Raw genomic sequence first — 13,814 nt, 5'->3', positions numbered from 1 at the left:
ATTTTCCTTTTTTTTTTTTTTTTTTTTGAGATGGAGTCTCGCTTTGTCACCCAAGCCGGAGGGCAGTGACGTGGTCTCAGCTCACTGCAACCTCCGCCTCCCTGGTTCAAGCGATTCTCCTGCCTCAGCCTCCTAAATAGCTGGGATTACACGTGTGTGCCACCATGCCCAGCTAAATTTTTTTTTTTTTTAGTAGATGGGGTTTCACCATGTTAGCCAGGATGGTCTCCATCTCCCGGCCTCGTGATCCACCCGCCTCAGCCTCCCAAAGTGCTGGGATTATAGGCGTGAGCCACTGTGCCTGGCCCCACTTGAATTTTTTAATACTCCCCACTAACCAGGTGACTCTGATGGTATGAAACTCAAACTTCGAGAACAACTGAACTAGTTTATAGTCAATTATGCTGACAAAGATGACCATTTCTTTGTCATTTTTATCTCTTTCATGCCAGTTTAACTGCCACAGTGCTGAAAAATCTTCCCTAGATACAGTGACTTCAAATCTTTGGAAATATCACATAAAATAAAACAAAACATACAAACAGAATGGGGAACAAGTAAAAAGCATTATGTACTAATAGTTAGAATCTTAAAAGGATTCTTTTAAATTATGAAATATTCTGAACAAACAATAGAGTGTAGAAGATAATGGAAGACACCCGGGTTTAGGAAGTATCTAACAAAAGTAACAGAATTTGGTCTTTTTTAAACTTACAGCAATTCCCGCACAAGAGTCTCTGTATTGTTAATAATCTTGGCAAAATCTGATGACCTGTGACTCATTTCTGTGAAAGGAAAGATAAACAACAACAACAACAAAAATGCCAGTTCAAAATCAAGTGAACAGAAATACCTAGGATATTTGCAAGTAAACAACAATACAGGGAAATTTCAGTTATTCTGCATTCACATTGTGGGCCAAGGCTCACTCAGTTTAGGGGACCATCCACACTGATTTTCAAATTGCAAACATTTAGCTTTATCGTCATAGCAGAAGGATTTTTCAAATGGTACATTCATTGAGCAAGCTATTTGTTAATTCATCACTCCATGATGCTCTCTGTGATTCTTCTTACAATCTCTTTCTCACAAACAGGAATCATGTCCAACAGTTGCTTTAGGTCTAGAGCACAAAATTCCATGCTGTCATCTCTCTTCACAGAAATCTAAGTATAGGTCCCAAACCAACAGGAACAAAATTTAACAGAAATAAGCAATACAGTTAACCCTATGGTCTCTTAATACCATGCAGTCTTCAGAACTACTAAAAATAAAAGAAAATAAGTTTTAGAATGCAGAGGTCCTCTTCCCCAAAAATATAGGGGAAACTTAATAAGATTATCAATGTTCGAGGTCCTCATAAAAGGCTTGTGTACTTTTAAACTTTAATGAGGTTGTATTTAAGTACAATAAAAACTGTAAATTAAATGTAAAGCAATATTATAAATGTTTGGAGGCAATATTACGCAAATATACAGTACCTTCTGATCCTAGATCCTATGATTAGCAAAACCAATTATGACAGGGTAAACTGAGATGTCAGAGCCTCTCACCAGCATTTATGCTATTTTCAAAATGGTTTCTATCAAACATGCAACCCAAGCTATTAAAGTTTAAAAGTGTATCTATAAAGGCCTATAGGAAGACCCTGTAGGCCCTGTAATTCTATATTTGATGCATTTAAATTAGTTCCCTTTGGGCCAGGGCTCAGTGGCTCAAGCCTGTAATTTCAAAACTTTGGGAGGCCAATGTGGGAGAATTGCTTGAGGCCATGAGTTTGAGATCAGCCTGGGCCACAAAGTGAGATCCCATCTCATGGAATCTTTAAAAAATATTTTAAACATTTTTTTTTTTTTTTTTTTTTTTTTTTAGTAGAGACGGGGTTTCACCGTGTTAGCCAGGATGGTCTCGATCTCCTGACCTCGTGATCCGCCCGTCTCGGCCTCCCAAAGTGCTGGGATTACAGGCTTGAGCCACCGCGCCTGGCCAATATTTTAAACATTTTAAAAAAATTAGCCCGGTATGGTGACATGTACCTATAGTCCTAGCTACTCAGGAGGCTGAGGCAGGAGGGTCACTTGAGCCCAGGAGTTGAAGGCTGCAGTGAACTATGATCACGCCATTGTACTCCAGCCTGGGTGACAGAGGAGGACCATGCCTCTTAGAAAAAAAAAAAAAAAAAAAAAAGCTTCCTTTGAAACCTGGACATTCACATAATTCAAAAGTAAATCTTACCAAGAACACTAATGCCAACTCCTTTGTAGTCTAATAACTCCTTTTGCATCTCTAACAACACCTAGAAAAAAAATAAAGGAAAATAAGGTTATTTCAATATGCTCTACACGGCTTTCCCTCTGCACATACAAACCTGAGGAGGGGACGAGGAAAGGTCTACAGGGAGGTCCCCAGGCATCCGTCCCCACCCACAGCCAGTCCCCTTCCTCCCCATGTCCACAAAGCCAGCGATGATGCAACTTACACACAAGGTAAGCATGAAATTAGGCAATGTAACTGATGTTGATACACTTTTTCCAAAGTCCTGAATTTACCAATCCCCTAGAAAATGTCCCCTTCACAAATCTCATTCACCACTCCCCTAAAGCTAAAGTACAGAATGTATAAAGTTCTGGGTTAAAGGGACAAAAATAAAAACAATTGTGTCCAGATTACACAGGTAACTCAATTTTCCGATGTCTTTTGGTCTAAGGTGCTAGACTGGGAAGCGTGGCGTGGGCAGGAAGAAGGAAGAGCCTGCTGTGAATAAGATTTGTCCCAGGGTGCTGCAACAAGACTGGCACAATGTTGATAGTCATTGAGTCTCAGAGATGGGTCCTTGGAGGTTCATTACACTACTTTTATCTTTGTGTATGTGAGGAATCCCATAATAAAAAATAAAGAGAAAAGAAAAGCTTTAAAATGAACATACAGTAAGTGCAAAAGCAACCAGAGAAAGTCTACAAATAGGAGGCACTTTTTTTTAAGATGCTTGCTAAGGAGGGCATCATTAAAACACAGCTATAACTTAAACTGGATTGCAACTTGACTCAAAAAACAGTATTTTAACAATAAAGAATTAGACAAAGCCGGGCGCGGTGGCTCACACCTGTAATCCCAGCACTTTGGGAGGCCGAGGCAGGCGGATCACGAGGTCAAGAGATTGAGACCATCCTGGCCAACATGGTGAAACCCCATCTCTACTAAAAATACAAAAATTAGCTGGGCGTGGTGGCGGGTGCCTGTAATCCTAGCTACTCGGGCTGAGGCAGAAGAATCGCTGGAACCCAGGAGGTGGAGGTTTCAGTGAGCCGAGATCACGCCACTGCGCTCCAGCCTCGTAACACAGCGAGACTCCGTCTCAAAAAAAAAAACAAAAAAAAGAGTTAGATTTAAAAAAAGACTGCCTTGACGACTGGGTCTAAGAATGTGTTATTGTTTTCTGAAATGCTGGATGCTTGTTAACACTAGCTGATCAAATAAACTAGAGTGAATCTTTCCTTTAAGTAAAGAGAAACATTCATCTGTGAATAATCTTTGAACTTGCTCTGAGGCTGTATCTTTCTTATAGACAGCATTCGTTGAAAACAGTTCTATAAAAGTTTATAACCAAAATAATTACAAAGAGTTTTAAAGACTCCTACACAAAAATTACACCTTCCTAATCCAATTGTTTTTTTTTTTGTTTTTTTTTTTTCCAGTTGAAGAATGCATTGCTCTTGTGGATCACAACCAATTTTTCTTTTGCTGTTGTTAAGAGACAGGGTTTTGCTCTGTCACCCAGCCTGGAATGAAGTGGGACAATCACAGCTCACTACAGCCTCAAACTCCTGGGCTCAAGAGATCCTCCCACCTTAGCCTCCTGAGTTGCTTAGATTACAGGCTTGCGCCACCACACCCAGCTCACGACTAACTTTTTAAATGAAACAGAACAGACTAGAGCAGGATAGAATACAAAATAGTGTATGTCACAGGTAATTAGGCTACTCATCATTTCATAAGGCATTTATTTTTGTTACAATTCAATGTGTATACTTTGTCATTTTGTAAACACGTTTTTCATCGTAGTTTACAGTCAAAAAAAGTTTGAAAGCTTCTCTAATCTTTACAATTCAACTAAATCAAGGAAACACATAAAAAGCAACATCTGCCCGCCCTTCGCCCTCCTACCTCCCAGGTTACATGCAATCCAAGGACAAAAAATCCTCCCAGAAAAATTAATAATAAATAATTGTATTACTGATGACAACTGCCATTACAATTATAGCAATAAATTAATAACGAATTACCTACGGAACAAATATTGGGAACACTCCAAAGCATGGGGGGGAGGGTTGAAGGAGGAGGCTACAGGAAACATTTCTACAGCTGGAGCAGGGAATCTCGCCTAAAATGAACTGTAATCACTGAGAAAAAACAAGCCCTGTCCTCTCAGCTACTGTGAGCGCTGCCCCTAGAAAAGCAAGACGTGCTTTCCCCTTTAAAAGTGGATTCTCTATTCTTACCACAACACAGAGGAGGCTCTGTGCCGGGGAGATTTCTACTCTGCTCAACAATTGATAATTGTAAAATACTTGGCTATGCCCCATGCTGCTCTAACATATTATCAGCTCTATCCTGGTTAGAAAAATAAAAATCTAACAGCAGTGGCAGCCGCCTGACAATGAGCTCAAGGCACATCAGAGACTTTGCCTTCTTCATTGCGGGTGGGGCTGGGGACGGTGGGTTTGGCGGGGGAGGGGAGGAGCCAGGCTGGGGCCTGGGAAGGCAGAGAGTGAGTTCCACTAGCAAGATCTGATTGTGGCCCGGGGGAGAATTCAATCATTCGGTTTACTCCAGAACCAAATGAACAGATAATTGGGTTAAGCAGCCCAAAGCCCACCGGAGTTCGAATACTCGAACGCCTTTAGGGGACAAGCAGGTTGAAAAAAGCAGAGGGGTGGGGATAAAGGCTTTAGCAAAGGGTAGGTTCTACGGGGGACAAGGAGGGGAAAGTTGGACTGAAGGTTTTCAAATTTACATTTCTGAAAAGCAGTGTTCCTAAGTGCTCGCTAAAGCAAACACTGGTGTAGGGGGTCGGGGGGCACCCACACGCGGACCTTTAAGTTTGCAACCCCTTTCAGCTAACGTGATCCACTGCAATATGCAAAACCTGTCATCGGTTCATTTCCATTCATCACTCATTCACACTATGTCCATTCATGCATCCGCTCGGGCATCACACTGCCCGGGCTCGCCGCACAAGTGCGCGAGGCGAACGAAGAGATCAGAGCTTTTTCTTTTCCGCCCCGCCCCAGCCCCCGACCCGGCCCGGCCCAGGAGATGGCACAGCCCGGGAGTCTGCAGGTGCGCGGCACCGGCGGGGCAGCAGGCCCCGGCCAGCTGAGTCGTGCACTGCCTCGCATCAGCAGTCAAGGCCAGGGGCAGCTGCACCGGCACGCCTCGCTCAGCTTCCTCACCAACTGCATTCTTGCCGAAGCTCGCTTGCCAGAGCTGCTGATGCCGCTGTGCATGCTGATGCAAAGCGCCTAGGGGACTCAAGGCGGGGAGCGAGAATCCGAGTGCCACACGCAGGGATGCAAACCCACCCGCGCGCGTGCTCCCGCCTGAACCTCACTCCCGGCGCCCGCTCGCGGGGACTTACTGAGTGCGGCAGCTTGGCGGGACCAGGCCCAAAGTTGACCACCTGCCTCGGGGCGTCCATGGTGCGGCGGTTAGAGCGGCGAGTCAGCCAAGAAGGACCGAACGCGTGAACTGCTAGCGTGCCCCACCGCCGCGGTGAGAGTCTGCAGCCGGCTCCGCAACCCTGCCCTGTTCCAGGGCCGAGTCGGCGCCCCATTGGCCGCCGCTGTCGCAGGCCCTGCGCTGATTGGTTCGCGCGAAGGAGCTCGCATCCCCATTGGTCGCGCTTCTGAACCGAGTCCGAGCAGTTGCTCCTCCTCCCGTTTACTGTTTCAACCCCCATTTTTGATTAATGCAAGGAGCGCGCGAGATTGCGCCAGCCAGCAGAGCCGGCTCGGCTGCGCGCCCGCCCGAGGATTGTAGGCGGCGGGAAGAGGCTGCCCCTGCCAACCTGCCTTCGCCCCTTGAGCCCTCAGTCAGGCCGGTTCCAGTCCTCCAACCCCAGAGGACCCCAGCTCCTCTCTCTTGGCCGAAAGGGCAGTTGCCGAACAGATTTGTCGCCCCCATCCACCCACCTCTCCACCACCAGCCCCCAGTTTGGGCTGTGATGTATTTGTTCCAGAACCAGAAGTCACTAATCTACCGAACTTTTCTAAGCACCCCCACGGGCGTCAGATACCCCAGTGGAGAGAGAGGACCCCCCCAAGGTTGGAAGCGCAGGATGAAGAAGGGCCGGGGGTGGGTGGATAAGGTTCTTTGTATTTGCACGTGGGTCCCGAGTTCCTGCAGGATTAAAGAACGGAGGTGGCCAAGGACGCAAGGAGGAGCGATAGCCTGGGAAGCGTGGATGTCCGCCAGGCAAGCCCTTTAAAGTCGCTGATTCTCCATTTCCTCCTTTGTGAAACGAGTGAGCTGGAACCCTGCGACAGCTCTCAGGTTGCGCCCGCGCTGACAAGCTGTGAGTTTAGAAACGTGAGGAGATAACAACAAGAACGCGATACCCTTAGGGCGCTGCAGCCCAAACCAGAGGAAGGTGGCCCCTAGCCAGGCCAGGCGCACGGCCAGAGCGGCTCAAACTTTTCCACAGAAGTGTCCTTCTCAAAAGAACTCCAGTGGAGACCCGCATGGGGTTCTGAAACAGAAAACCCTCCCCCTACCCTGCAAGAAAGAAGTTCCTTTGAAGTCTGGAATTTCATCATTTTTAAACTATGAATTTTGCATTCTGTGCCATAATTTAACCTAGTTTCTTTTAATGTAAAAATATTTTCCCAGTCTGAGTAAAATTGATGCGCCAGGAATATACACAATGCAACTGCCCCGTTTAGAGAAGGCTTGTAATTGGTCAGGACTTTGGCTTTTGTTTGCTTTTCCTGATGAGAATGTGGGCAGTATGGGGCTGAGAGCAGAGGCACTGCTCTGGATCTGGGAATTGGAAGACAAAGTTTCCAGAAAAAGGCAAAATGAACAAAGCCCCTGCGTTCCTCAGCAACTTCATTAAGAAAACCGCAACACTGAAGAGAGAATAAGTCTCAGCCCAGAAACTCAGGCATGCAAGAAGCGTCACATATCCATTGTTTTATGAAAATAACTGTTATTTTTACATTATATATTAGAAAATATTTTTACGTTATATATTAGTAGCTGCCCCTAGCAGCTAATCTACTGGGGAGTAAGGGAGTCAGCCTTCATCCTTCCTGGAGTTAGTTCCTAACACCAAGGATTTACACAGTCCCATGTAGTGGGTTGGGAGAAGGGACGGCACATCCATTTGGTCCTCTGTTCCCAAAAAATATGACTGAGCTGTTTCCACTGCCCAGGCTCATGTGGCTGCTTGGGCTGATGAGCTCCCTGCTACTTCTGTATCCCACCAGGGGCACAGGAATTTGGGGTGGGGCTATTGCCTCATCTGCTAAGACATTCCCTGCAGCTGTTCCTCCCAGGGGTCCTGCAGTTTCCAAGACGGTACTTCAGGGACACAAGTCACACATACCCTCAGCCTCAGGACCCACTGATCTCTGTTTGTCTTCCTCCCGCCCAGGGGCAATCTCCTTTTTGGTCTAGGGAAAATCTGTCTTTTCCATGTTTCTTCCTCACACTGTGTCCCCAAACACAAATTAAACCAGAGCCACAAACTCAAATGCCTTCAGGGGCCACTCAGGGATATGAAACAAGTAGTGGGAACTGTGGCAAATTGAGTTCATTTGTCCATTTGCGGTACAAGTGCAGCGGCCACTGCACATTTGTGATTCCCCCATCCATGGGATAGGGTTGGTGGCAGGAAGTGGCTGCCCACACCGGCTTCATGTTTCCCAGCTCCCCTTGCATCTAGGTGAGCCACATGACTGGGTCCCCCCAGTGGAATGTGGGCCAAGTGGATGTGTGTCACTTTCAGGCCAGGGCGGTTAAGAAATGGGTGTGCTTCTCCACTTCCCTTTTCCCATTCCACAGGCTGAAAACAAAAAACTCCCTGGCCCCTAAGGACAGTGGAGACACAGCAAAGAGGGAGCCCCAGGTCCCTGAATCACCTGCACCAGACTTGTCATATGTAAGTGAGAAATCAACTTCTTTTGTGCTATGTCACTGACATATGAGAGGCGATTTGTTATGGCAGCTCACATTATCCTAATTAATACGCCATCCTAAATGCAACAGCTGAAGTTCAGATCCAGCTGGTTGTTGCCAAGCAGGCAAATGAAGTTGCTTGAGCTATCTTCACATTTTGAAAGAAAACCCAGGAACCCAGATTTTTATGTGACATCTCCTCATTTTTAAACATCTACAAATGTAAATTTCAGCAAAACACTGTACAAATCAATATTCTGAGGGGCAAACTCCAGCTTATCTGAGGCCTTATTGAGCCTACAGGTAACAAGCTCTCCGAAGGACTGTTTATAGTGTTCTGCTCCCAAATTTCCTCCGGTTCAACAAGGAACACTCTCAGCTAAGTGCTTGAATAAAGAAGCAGCAAAGGAGGAAACATACTTTAATCTCAAAATATTATTTTGTCCTTCTTGCCTATTTTGCACTGATCTGTAAAGACAGTCCAGAGGAACCCCTGCATTGCGGGAAGGATCCTCCCCTCTTAGAAGATTCTCATTTAGCAGGTACAAAGAAGCTTCTTTATGAAATACATATTTTGTAAAAAGGCAGAAATTCAATTTTCACAAGTATTATTCATTGAGTACTTCTATATGTGAAAGATGCTGGGCTCTGCTGCAACTCCCAGTCAGATCCAGCCATCCTGTTTAGAGGCGAGTGAGAAGAGAAGCAGGCAACATTGCTGCGCAGGGGAGAAAATCTATTTGGAATGAGACAAGATTATTTCTGCCGCCCTTTTTGTAGTTGGAGCTAAAGATCCTTTTCCCTCATCATTATTTCCAGAGAACATGAGGAAGGAAAGCTGGGCATGGTGGCTGACGCCTATAATCCCAGCACTTTGAGAAGCCTAGGCAGGTGGGTCACTTGAGGTCCGGAGTTTGAGACCAGCCTGGCCAACATGGTGAAACCACGTGTCTACTAAAAAAAAATTAAAAATTAGCCTTGCGTGGTGTCTCGCACCCGTAGTCCCAGCACTCAAGATGCTAAGGGAGGAGAATCGCTGCCCCTAGCTCCAGCAACCACCATTCTACTTCCTGTCTCTATGACTCTGACCACTGTAAGTACCTCTTGTATGCGGAATCATACAGAATGATTGATCCTGAGAGGCGGAGGTTGCAATGAGCCGAGATTGCACCACTGCACTCCAGCCTGGGTGACAGAGTGAGACCTTGTCTCAAAAACAAACAACAATTTTAAAAAGTGGGAGAGAGGCAGTAATCATAGTTTATGTAGCAAAAAGAAACCAAAAGCCAAAATCCTATTACTTTCTTTATTCTGACCCCAACAGATAGGAGAAGATATCCATCCTACTGTCTTTACCTCAGTGTATATCCTTACCTACTTTGCTTCATTTTTTTTATTGTGATAAAACATGTATAACATAAAATTTACCATTTTCAAGTCTACAGTTAAGGGGCAGTAAGTACAGTCACATTTTTGTGCAATCATCACCACCATCCACCACCAGAACCTTTTCATCTTCCCACACTGAAACTCTGTACACATTAAGCTATAACTCCCTCCACTCCCCAGCTCCAGCAACTACCCTTCTACTTCCTGTCTCTATGAAACTGACCACTCTAAGTGCCGCCTGTAAGCGGAATCATAAATAATTTGCCCTTTTGTGTGACTGGTTTATTTCACTTAGCATAATGTCTTCAAGGTTTATCCATTGTGCTTCATATTTTTTTTTTGTAGAGATAGGGGTCTCACTATGTTGCCCAGGATGGTCTTGGATTCCTGCCCTCAAGTGATCCTCCCATCTCAGTCCAACAAAGTCCTGGGATTACAGGCATGAGCCATCGCCCCTCGCCTCGTTTTACTTTATTTTTAAAGATTATTATAGATCTTTAAAAGATCTGTAAGCTTTGCACAAGCGAAATCCCTAAAGAGGTTATTTAAGAGGCATGCTGTCTGTGGACTAGTGGGCAGAATTATACAGGGGATGCACACTGCTTCTACTTCTTACATCCTAAAAAGATTCCAAAGTGGAAAAAGCATCAGAATTTATTTTACTTTTTTCTTTTGTTTTTAAGAGAAAGGAGCATAACTGTTGGCACCATCTCTGTAACATGTTTACACACTGGTATTCTCCACTCTTAGCCCCGCTGGCTCTGCTCATACGCGAGTGCATTTTTGGGATCAGCACTCTTCATGAGGGCTGCCTCACAGAAGGGTTCCACGTGGAAGCCTGAAAACCAGCCACAGACCACTCGTTTCACCACCTGTGCAAAGTCAACACGTGCCTATTTCAGACAACCATCCAGTCTGTTTGAGAACGACTTTTGTAGAGTTGATAATCTGTGGGTTGTTTTGTTCTTTCCTTTTCTTTATGAGGCCAGAGGAAAGACTAAGGCAAAACAGAGAGAGAGAAAATCCAGGGATGATGGGAGCGGAAGCCAGTTCAGGATGTGAAAAGTCTTGCTTTTCTCATGCTTCAAACTGAGTGCCAACTCCAAAGAACCACACACACTCCCTCCGAGATGAGCAGGGACTGTCATTTAATTGTATTGTTTGGCTTATGTTTTGTACAGGAAGGCAGCAAAGACTCATTAAAAATAACAAGAATTCAAAACTGCTAGGACTGAAAGGCATCTCTGTAACCATCAAAACGAACTGGGCAGGGGCAAGGGGAGCAGCTGGCCGGAGGGGAGGGAGCTGGAGGGGAGGGAAGACTGGTTCAGCATGTTGTGGTGTGTGCATCTGAGGCACATCCAAGCAGGTGTGTGTGAAGACTTTTTAATGACGTAGGAATACACCTCGTATGAAATATCGAAATGAAAGGAAAAGCTGCTTCTCATCAGCACAACGATTAACTATCTCCAAAAACAATTTTTTTAAGCCCACGTCCTTGGAGTCACAAATTCTACTCAAACTTAGACAACAAATTATGGTCCCAAGTGAGAACATAAACAAATGCATTCAGATTCATTCATTCAACAAATACTGTCACGCGTCGCTTAACAACAGGGATATCTTTTGAGAAATGCATCCTTGGGCGATTTCATCATTGTGTGAACATCATAGAGTGCACTTACACAAACCTAGATGGCACAGCCTGCACACACCTAGGCTATATGATACAGCCTATTGCTCCTAGACTACATGCCTATACAGCATGTTACTGTACTGAATACAGGGAAGATTTATTGAATGAAAGAATGAGGTTACATATACTATACCTGTTGTGATAATTCTGCTAAAAGAGAGATCTGTTCCAAAGTTGATGTCTTCACCCCTACAGACAGAAAACTGCTTACTGTTATTAATCATCCTGCACCTCTTTCAGCAAGGTTTCAAAGGAGATTTCATCCTTCCTCATCCTCAAATTCAATCTGTTCTGCTTCACCACTTTTCTCCGCTCCATCAACTTCTATCTCCATGCTGCCTGCCTCGTCCAAGCTCCCATGATCTCTTCCAGACTCTTGGGCCTGGACTCCTTGCATTGACATCACCACCTTAGAATCCATTCTCCAAACTGCAACCACAGTCAACTTTTGAAAACATACATAAGGTAGATCATGTAGCTCCTCTGCTCAAAGCCCTCTAACAACTTCCCATTACATTTAGAACAACCGTCAGACTCCTCATGGGCCCACAAGACCCTACTTAGCCTGGTTCTTGGTCTTCTCTTGGCTCAGCCCTTGCTTATTTCTCTGGAAACTCACCAGCCTCTGCAATAGTACTTGTTTGTTGTCCATTTCCACACTAGAACGTAACTTCCCAGATAAGCTGAGACTGCACCTACCTTTTTCACTGCTGTATCCCCAGCATCAAGCATATTAGGTGCTTGATAAATATTTCTTGAGTGAATGTACAAGGCAGGAAGAAGAAAATTAATGAAAATGATAACAGTCTGTTGCTGGGTTGATAATTCTAAAAGAGTGAGGTGAGGATAGGCATAAGACCACCAAAAACCCCTGAAGATCCTGGGATGCCACTCTGCACCCTTTGAGAGTCTGTGGTTCCCCAGGCCCATCCTCCCACAAGTCAGTTCTGCTGAGGCTGAAGGCCTCATCGAGTCCTAACACGTCGCCGTGCAATTAGGATTCTAGGTCAGTGTCTTCAATGCTGAGTGAAGCTGCATGTGGGAGCTTTATGGTTTGGCTCTGTGTCCCCACTTAAATCTCATGCTGATTTGTAATTCCCAATATTGGGAGAGGGGCCTGGTGGGAGGTGATCGGATCATGGGGGCAGATTTCCCCCATGCTGTTCTCATGCTAGTGAGTAAGTTCTCATGAGATCGATGGTTTAAAAGTGTGTGGCACTTCCCCCCAACACCCACCACTTTGCATGTTAAGATGTGCTTGTTTCCCCTTGCCTTCTGCCATGATTATAAGTTTCCTGAGGCCTCCCAGCCGTGCTTCCTGTACAGCCAATGGAACTGTGAATCAACTAAAACTCTTTTCTTTATGAATTACCCAGTCTCAGGTAGTTCTCAGCAGTGCGAGAATGGATGAATACACCACATAATTCACCTCCATTCAGCTTGCACCGGATCCAGTCACACTTGCCTGAATTTGCACAGCAACTGAAAGTTCATGGCAGACCGTGGCAAGTTGCAGGCTGTTGAAGGAATGTATTTTGTGGAGGGAGAAGAGTTAATTAGAGAGCCAGGCCCACAGGGTAGCATATGTTTGTTTCTCAAACTCACAGAACTGGAAGGAATTTTGGAATGTCATCTAGAATCATCTACCCATGCATTCTGAGAGCCAGTGTCTCCCAGCATTGTCCAGAGGCAGTGGGGAGGAAAAATTACATTGCCCTGTAAATCAGTACAAAGCCATTCCCAGATGACTGCCCAAGGATTTGGGTGGAGGCTTGCAGAACTGAGGAGTGAGATGAAAGAATTTTTAAAGTAATAACATTTATGCTGATTCTGTAAATCCCAGCATACTTTAACTTTCATTGCCAAAATGGAACTCTTAGATAACATAGAATGACTTGGTGTCCCCAGGCTGGCTCCAATGTCTCCAGTCACTAAACATGCATAAACCTCCTTGGACAGCTGAAGATGATTAATGAATCCTAATCAGGTATACTGACCATGTAGAATTTAGGAGCCAAAAGGAACTCTGCAAGCACTCTAAACTGTAAGGTTAGAGATCGAAGAAATTCACCGAGTGTGCTTATGACAAATAATGTCAAGAGCACCCACTCTCTTTCAGACAACACAGGGTCTTTTTCATGTATCAAAATATAAAGTATTTCCAGTGTGTCTTACATATATTTTGGGGTGTTTGTTATTGAATTATCCAATTTGACTCACAAATCTCAGGAATTTAGGCCAACTCCTTCAATTTCTGGTAAGAAAAATGATGCAGGGGGGCGGAGCAAGATGGCCAAATAGAAACAGCTCCAGTCTCCAACTCCCAGCGCGAGCGACACAGAAGACTGGTGATTTCTGCATTTTCAACTGAGGTACTGGGGTCATCTCACTAGGGAGTGCCAGACAATCGGTGCTGGTCAGCTGCTGCAGCCCGACCAGCGAGAGCTGAAGTAGGGCAAGGCATCGCCTCACCTGGGAAGCACAAGGGGGAAGGCAATCCCTTTTCCTAGCCAGGGGAACTGAGACACACAACACCTGGAAAATCGGGTAA

The 13,814-nt window shown here is 45.2% G+C and overlaps 1 protein-coding gene across 1 annotated transcript in view; it reads right to left on the bottom strand.

Moving 5' to 3' along the window:
* Positions 1–5,834, bottom strand: part of PSAT1 (phosphoserine aminotransferase 1) — a 32,813-nt gene extending 26,979 nt beyond the window's left edge. The window contains exons 1-3 of the mRNA XM_017892727.1: positions 5,639–5,834; positions 2,236–2,296; positions 716–785 (exon numbers count right to left, since the gene is read on the bottom strand). Coding sequence (XP_017748216.1) covers positions 716–785; positions 2,236–2,296; positions 5,639–5,833 — 326 coding nt within the window. The 5' untranslated portion in view covers position 5,834. The remainder of the gene's footprint in view (positions 1–715; positions 786–2,235; positions 2,297–5,638) is intronic.
* Positions 5,835–13,814: the final 7,980 nt, after the last annotated feature.

This window comes from Rhinopithecus bieti, unplaced genomic scaffold (genome assembly GCF_001698545.2).
Source record: "Rhinopithecus bieti isolate Rb0 unplaced genomic scaffold, ASM169854v2 scaffold_19708, whole genome shotgun sequence".
Lineage (NCBI taxonomy): Eukaryota > Metazoa > Chordata > Mammalia > Primates > Cercopithecidae > Rhinopithecus > Rhinopithecus bieti.
The sequence above is the reverse complement of the archived record's forward strand: the minus strand, read 5'-3'. Positions and strand labels throughout refer to the sequence as shown.